General features: G+C 42.5%; 1 protein-coding gene across 1 annotated transcript; it reads right to left on the bottom strand.

The window, feature by feature from the left end:
• Positions 1-229: 229 nt before the first annotated feature.
• On the bottom strand, positions 230-7749 carry UBE2Z (ubiquitin conjugating enzyme E2 Z). Its single transcript, XM_088442787.1, has 7 exons — positions 7431-7749; positions 6890-6962; positions 5536-5723; positions 5183-5294; positions 4967-5079; positions 2730-2820; positions 230-1076 (listed from the first exon to the last, which is right to left on the bottom strand). The coding sequence occupies exons 1-7, from the start codon at positions 7619-7621 to the stop codon at positions 906-908; spliced, it is 939 nt and encodes a 312-aa protein (XP_088298913.1). The 5' UTR covers positions 7622-7749; the 3' UTR covers positions 230-905.
• Between the last annotated feature and the right edge of the window lie 700 nt (positions 7750-8449).

Below are 8449 nucleotides of genomic sequence, written 5' to 3'. Positions count from 1 at the left end.
GGTTTCATGAATGTCCCTTACTGATTTCTATGGCTCCATTCACATCTCTGCATTGACCATATATGACATTGTCCACTTTCCAAAGTAACATTCCATTTGCCATGTTATTGACACACATTTACTCCAATGAACTGAGTCCTGCTTAATCCATGGAAACAGTCTTTTGCTTTTGAATGTGTTTCTGGTGTGCAGAGTTGAAAACCTCAAACACATGGATGTGAACGAGCCATAATGAAGAAAATATTTTTATTATAGCTATTCCCTGTCCCAAGACTTTCTTTACGTTTCTTACAAGTTTTGGTAAAATAATAGAATTATTCACATTGCTTATGCTGAATTACAGCCATCACAAATAAAAGGTCACAAAATAAAAAAAATACATAGAAGCCTCCATTTATTCCTGCAGCAAATGTGTAATAACAGCTAAATGGACAGTTCTAGTCAGGTAAAAGACTGAGTGCGCCTTTGAAGAGTGGAGATGTAAAATAAAAAGATGGCGTCTTTTTTTCATGTCGAACATAAAATGGCGTCTGTTGTGTTTATTCCTGTGGCTGGCCAAGGCTTGGCTCACTTGTAATTAAGTTCTTTGGCTTGTCTGGGCCATTAAATGACCATTTCACGAAGAAAAGAAAGATTGGTAACAAAGTGCTGCCTTCGTGTTTCATCTAGGCTCCATCTGTCCAAGCCCAGGCCTTGTTATGTATAAAATGGTCACAGGCCCTCTCTTCTTGGAACTGGCAGAGAAAGATTGACTAAATCTGCCTCCAAATCAGCAGCCAAAAGCAGGATTGGCTTTGTATAAAACAAAGTCTTTTTTTTTAATCCAGCATAATCCATGATATCTCAGCTACGGTTACTGTCTGAAGTGACGACGCTCAATGCTCTACATGTTACATTCCAACACCTTATGGGTTTGAACTTCCTTGAATGTCCATTTCTGTCTCGGAAGAGCTGGACTCTGAGTCTATATCAACAGTCTCCCGCCGATGTTTTTCCCGTACCTTCTGCTGGATGAGCTGCAGCCGGCTGAGCAGAGACTGGTAGTCAAAGTGTCCTCGCTTTTCACCAAATGGGTCCTGAAATCACAACACAAACCGTGTAAGATACTACCAAGTTTTCACTGTACAAAAAGGTCACTGGCTTAAAGCAATTCACCTCCTTCACACATTAGCAGAATCTTAGGGTTCCCCCCAGAACCCTATGTAGCTTGAAGGTAGGCTGTTGTTGATATCCGATTTGACATCTGTCAGTGACAGTGAAGGAGTCCCGTTCTCTGTTACTTGGGGATACTAGAAAAGTTTGACTGGCATTATTTTACCATAACAAGGTGCATGTGCAATCTAAACAGTCATTCTGTTCTATGGCTAGGATATAGCTCAACCTCCTTACATCCTTATCAATGTACTTTCCTGCCTACCCAGAGCCCCACACTACTGGCTCTTCACACGACCAGGGAGAAGAGCCATTGGAAGATGTCCGTTACATATAAAATCTGGCAGTAGTAGCCAAAAGTAGTGTTCCTGCTAGGCTGTTTCAGCAGGGCGCCACATCCTGCCCGATTTTAAAATGACAAAATTTGTGCTGCCCTTACGGCAGCACCCTGCTGAAACAGCTTGCCCTCAGCCTTCCCCACCCGCGGGCCGCAGTGTCCTGCGAGTGGGATAAGTTCCGTTTAAGTGATCACGGCCATTGAATAGATGCTGCCCCCCAGCTCTTCCCTCACTGTGAATAGATGCTGTACACATGCAAGTGCTGGGCATGCCCCCTAAAGTGACGAACAACGGGCGTGACATAAAATGAAGCCATGCTCCTACCAGAGTGGTCACTCCCCCTTTTACAAGAAAGTGCACGCCTTTGCTGCGTGCAAGAGTGTTCATTCTCCCAGGCGGCGCCCTACCCGCTGTTCACCCCACAGTGAACACTACAAACAGTAGATTGCGGAACACCGCTCACTCTTGCTTTTTTTTCCCGCTTACTTTGATGGCTTTTTTTGTTGCTTTTGCAATGTCAGAAACATGATGGCACACTATTTGCATCACCACAGCAGGGTGCATGGTTGCAACTAAACATGTTATGTGCAAGTCAATGCCTCCTCAAGCAGACCATGCCGAACCGGAATACTGTAATACTGCCTAGGTATCATAGTACTTTACTGGACCTCCCCTAACCATTAGGATTCAGGCACCAGGACACCATCAAAGCTGGTTTTGTCTAGGAACCCAATACTCTCCTCTAAATTCTCACACCAGGATAACAGAGTGAATGGGAAGCTCCCCTACTGGATACCTGGACCGCACACAATACAGATAATGGTTAATGAAGAACAACAACTAATGATAAGAAAGCATTGGTTATGCTAATCATCCATGACAACCATTGTTATGTTTTTCAAGGAGCACATAAAAAATGTTGGTCTGGGGACCATAAATCTTTAGCCATGCCCCTGCAAGACTGTTTGAGTCTTCATATAAGCAGACCTAATGTGATAGCTGCATATTTTATTACATATGTTAGCGGCATATTCAGTTGCATTTAATTAAGAAATAGTGCAGTAAGTGAACAAAAATATATTCAATGTTGTCATAAGTGGTGTTTTTATAGCATAGCCATCTTTCCCTTAGCCTCTTACACAGTGCTGAACAAATGCCTCCTTCCATTCAGTTTCTGTATCTATTAATGGTGTATCACGGTTTTATCACTTGAAGAAAGAGCTCTGCACAACACAATACCTGCATGCTTTGTCCTTGTAGATGAAATCTGTCCTTGCAAACCACTTCATAAAAATCATAATATTCCAAAAAGGATTTCTCCATTACACTTCTGCAGTGAAAGAGGAAAACACTGAAATGATGTTATATAAACCAAGATTACATTATACCTGTTGAGACAGCCATCTTGTAAATTGAACCTATACTCTGATAATGTGGAATTGCCACTCACTAGCCACCACTAACCTAAGGCTCTTCAGGACAAATATTCATTAGATAGCGGCTTAAAGCCTGCACACATGACATTCAGCCCACAAAATGGCTACCTTTTCTCTGCATATGTGACTGGTGCGTTTTACATGTGTACAAAACTAGTGTTGAAGTAATGTTGCAAGAACTTAAAAGCAAATACAGGCAGATGTGTGAGATTGGCCATACAATGCAACATAGAACACACAGCTAAATCAAGTGCACCTAACAGTCGTTACATAATATGAGGTTAAAATGTCACATTCATGTCTTTTCCAGCCATTTATTACTCTGCCATTACAGTCCAGGTTATAAGGATACCTAGGCTTGAGACCATATGGATATATCAAATTGACTAAGGTACTAATTAAGTCACCTGTGCTGAAGCATAGATTTCCTTAAATGGCAGAGTTTGGGTACCTCTGACTTAAAGGTTATCTCCCCTTTTCCACTGCTGCAATAACCCAGGTTTTGCTGGGTCTTTCCTGGGTAGCGGCTCAGTGGAAAAGGGTCCCTGAAAAATAACCCGGAAATCCAACCCAGGTAGCAACCATGGTTGGACCCGGGATGGACCTGGGTAATGGTGCAGCGTAAATGGCACGACCCGTGTTATCCGACCTGGGTCATGCCTAAAATGAGGTGATCGGTGGCTGTTTATGATCTCACAAGTTTAGCAGAGCAGGCCCAGGTTCAGTGTGAACGGGGCTGACCCAGGAATAACCCGGAACGAAGGTGTAGTCTGACCTGGGTTGGAACCATGTCTAAAAACCCAGGACAGACCCAAGTTTTTGGTGGAAAATGGGTATTAGTCTCCAAAAACACTTGCAGATAATCATGGCAAATGCTAAAGTAGACATTATCCATTAACAGATGAGGATTTCTACAAATGGCACAAATGTTTTAATGAAGAATAATCATTTATGTATGAAAAAAATCCTATTACAACCCAATGATGCAGAATGAGTGCATTCTTCATTATCTGTTTTTCTTCCTCTGACAAAGGCGATCAGTGCTCTTTTTCCCGGTTTGATTTTTAAATTAGTTTTCCAGTGCTGTGCTGATGGTAAGGACAGGGTCGCATAGAATACGGACATTGTCATGACGTGAGCTAGGGAATGGAAACAAGTTGAAAGCCACAGACTAAACCTAATCGTGGGAGGAGCAGAGACCCCCAACAGAACTTAACGCTTGTCATAGTGGTGCAGGACACACAAGACAACTTATAAATATTGCACTGCCTTATGTTTGAAAAAACATTTAGAAAGGCTACTTAGATAGGACATTGCTCTAAAACAGGAGCAGTTTTATACTCTAAGAGCAAGGAAAATTATAACTCTGCCTTGTAGATATATATTGTCTATGGTGAAATAACAATAGGAAGGCATAAAGATAAAGCAATGTATTTAGTAAACACTGCAAGAAAAAACATGTATAAACCAATACATTAAACATTTTTAAAGATGTAAAGTCCCTGTAAAATATAACAGTCTCTCTAACAGTTTTGCAAAGAGCTAGAACACTATTGTAGAAAAAAAAAAGTAAAAGCAATTGTAGCAATTCCACCCCAAAATTACATGTCATTATTAGCCAAACTAAGCTAACTGAAAACTTCTAAGTGCCTAATTTATCATTAGGGACGGTGTCCCAGTGGTTCTGAAGTACCCACATTTGTACCTTTAAATAGGGATTTTCCCCAACTTTTCACCTGCTCAGGGGGTCGCGAAAAAAAAAAAGTTGCATTAAATCCTAGGGAGAATTAATGCACGTTAACTTACGCACTAATTGAATAGCTTAAAATTTGCATCGCCCGTAAAAAAAAAAAAAAGTCACATTTACACGCGGAAATGGGTTATTGCAGCTAATTGAATTCTACCCTATGGGCTGCTAAAATGCAGGGAATAAGTAGCACAAATCAAAAGGTAAAGCTATTTATTTTTAATTTTATCATACTGAATGGAATGCAGTAATATGTGACTTTAGTCCATCTTTCAATGGAGAGCCCAACCTACCGCAAGGCCTCGGGACACTGGCACTTGCCCTCCAGCATATCACATACTGCCACTCTGATGGTTTCGTGACGAATGCATTCATTGTAGTTCTTGCTGTCTCCTGAATGTCTTTCCTGAGGAAGAGGAAAGGGTAAATAATGCATGCCAAGTCACAAGGCACAATATGATGTACTAGGCCCAAGGGAAAGATGCGGGGCACAGAAAGAAAACTAATACCTGCTCGAAGCCAGGCTCATTGTGATAAGGATTTTCAGTCATCAGGGACTGGATAGAGATGAGCACTGAAGACAGGCTCTGAGCTGGACTCCATGCAGGTCCTGTCCAAGTACTGGTGTTGGAAGAAAACAAATAGCACTGGTCAAGATTCTGACTGTACACTAAGGTATGGATCAGCAACCTGCGGCTCTGTGCTACTGTCAAACGACCATGGGACTTCTGGAGCAGTTGTTGAACTATATGTGCAGGCTGGAGACCACAGCTCTTGATTACCATTTAAAAATATAAACTTAAGGGACTGTTGTGAAACAAGAGAGAAAGTAAGGCATTGATACTCAGAAATGTATCCTTACCCTAGAATGCTCAGACAGACTTTGCCATTTCGGTAGAAATTGGGGTTAAACCTCACAGTATTGTTGCCAGTTGTCATCAGTTTTACTCGAGGTGGGTGAATGGGATAATCTGGGGGACACCGGAACAAGAACAAGAAGAATCCACCTTCATAAGGTGTATCAAAAGGGCCTGTGATAAGTGCATGGATCTGCAAAACAAGAGCATCCAGTATAGTCTCATCCATGATGACCAAAATAATCTCACACTTTATACATGTCCAGAGGTACCTCCCATTCAAACATTAGGTATGTTTTGACAATGGCAAGAATCACTTAACTTGATAAACCTGGCTTCCATTATGTGCCCTATAGACAGTTTCCACACACATCTATGTGCTCCTTTTTATCCCAAAGGGTTCTATAGTTGAATGGGTAAAAATAAAGGCGAATACCATGTTTGGTAAGACATCTGATATTTATGCAAAAAAAAGAGTCAATGTTTGTTTTGTTATATAAAGTAGAGGTCCTACTTCATACATTGCAAACACTAGACTAGACAGTGCGACATCCACCATTACTTTTTGATTTTGTACTAAAATTTATTGATTGTTCATCATTGATAAAGGTAAGACAGTAGGGGGATAACTCTGCCACATCTTCACCTGACTTGCAAGTCCCAGTATTAATAGTTTATAGCCTATGACTTTCAAATCTGGTCTGCTGGATGACATGGGACAGGGTCCTGTCTGCGCTCTATAGTCCATTCAGAACTTCAGAGCTAAAATCAAAGCATTCTATGAAAGGAAACTCAACTTACAGGCAGGTGGAGTGGAGAACCACTTAGCAGGAAATCTCTAAAATTTAACATGTTTTAAACATAAAACATTACATCTACAGGTTTTAGCCCTTTGTGCTTATGTGAGCAATAACAGATCTCGATGTAGGCTACTGAACGCATCATGTCAGTAGTCAGTGCAATCCTAAGGCCCATACACACTAGACGCTACTTTAAACGAGTTGGCTGATTCCGCCGCATCAGAATGACAAATAGTCGAGTGTGTACAAACTATGCGCGTTCCCTCAGCGTTGTCCGCCGCATCTTCTGGTCTTACCTACATACAGCTCAATCTGATTAATGATTTCCTGGAAATTGTGCAGTGTGTATGCTCTACCAGGTGGTATGTTAACATTATATAGTTAACGATCTAACCACCAAACCAAGCACGATATATTGTTCGGTCGTTTGGAAGATTGCACAGTGTGTATGCATTAGATCGTTTGTCTGTGAGTTCAAGGGAAATCTAGACGAGCATTGCAACATTTGCTGATCTCATAGTGTGTACCCAGCATAAGACCAAACCCAAAAGTGACCTACCTTTGTCATGTCATGAGGGTCTGGTACCACAAACATCCCAGGGGGAGGTTCTTTATAAATTGACATAATATCCCTGAAGAAAAAAAAAATATATATGATCAGAAAACAAATATGAATAGAAAGTGAAACAGAGACCGTGTGACATTTCCTCATAGGACCGGCCAGTAATACACAACATGCCCTGTCTGTAACATGTAAATGCTCATCAGTCACATGACATAAGAAGGGAAAAAAATAAAATGAGACCGTGGAGTTGGTGGGTCTGTGCCCTGGGGATGGTGAGGGGGGGGGGGGGGGATGTGATCTCTCCATAGAGGGTATTACCACGATATGACTTTTAGGTTTGCATGAGACACAGGGAGTAGGTGACAGACGTGTGTGTCAGTGGGAAGAAAGCTGCGAGATGGGGGAATAGCAGCCACTGGGTGACATGTCCCTGCCGCTCCCCTTGATCAGTGCCAGTGGCCTCTGTGAACAGGGATTGGGGGCATCAGACTCAGCAGTGAGCGGTGGTCTCTCCGGGGCCACCCGTGGCTCTCACCGCTTGATCCGCAGCACACACTGCGCTGACGCCCTCTCGTTGTCCCAGTCCGCGCTGGCCGTTGGGTCCCACACGGAGGAGGCTGTGAGGTGCGAGGTCCCGGGAGGCTGCAGGCCGCTGAGATGAGGCACCATGCCTCCGCCAACCGCCCCCGGGAGAATGATCGCCTCAGCTGCCGGACTCTCCGCCATTCTGCCTCACACACACTGGCTTCCGGGACTCCGGAGCAGCGAGATGACAAGGCAGAGAGACTCTCACTGTCATAGAAACAGCAGCAAGACTATCTGTTTACTTCCGTTGGCGACAAGACCATAGAGTCTTGGAGCGGCCGGATAGAAGAGCCTATTACACTGAAGGTTGCGCGTGCTGACTTCCGCCGGAAACTCACGTGAGTGTTGTTCGTTGCTTACTGAATCGGTCGCCGCGCAGATAGTAAGTAGCCATTTTGTTGGTTAATCTAACACATAGAACTCTGTAATTGCAAATCTGCTGACGAGCCGACATAGTTCGCCTAACCCCGCCTTGTGTGCTGGCTATTTACTACTCTGTGTTACTAGCTAGGTGTAATAGCTAATGTTATTAAGCTAGGAACACACTATTCGATTAATTGATCAAACTGATAATTGGGACGATTTTTTCTGCAAAATAAAGGTCTCTATATCTATGTTCCACCCTATACAATTTAAATGAAATACTTTGTGAATTTCACTGTGAAGTTGCATATGTACGACCACAAGGATGAGGTAATCAGGAAAAATCATAGGAAATATGGGCAGATTATCGAGAATGTACACAATCGGGAAATTGAGGCTGAGACTTTTGGTCTTGACCAACAGATCGGATAATGGAAAGAATGCATTTGTAGATGTTTTTTAACCGACTTATTGTTGGAACGATCGTTCAAACACACTATACAATAAATTAGGCCGATCACCTGATAATTAGCAATTCGGCTCAATATTTGTAGTGTGTACATAGCTTAAATGTTTAGATTGGGTTGCTCTAGAGATCGTAATCCA

The sequence above is a fragment of the Taudactylus pleione genome, unplaced genomic scaffold, assembly GCF_031769625.1.
Source record: "Taudactylus pleione unplaced genomic scaffold, aTauple2 ptg000317l, whole genome shotgun sequence".
Classification (NCBI taxonomy): domain Eukaryota; kingdom Metazoa; phylum Chordata; class Amphibia; order Anura; family Myobatrachidae; genus Taudactylus; species Taudactylus pleione.
Note: the sequence above shows the minus strand (reverse complement) of the source record. Positions and strands in the feature narration are given on the sequence as shown.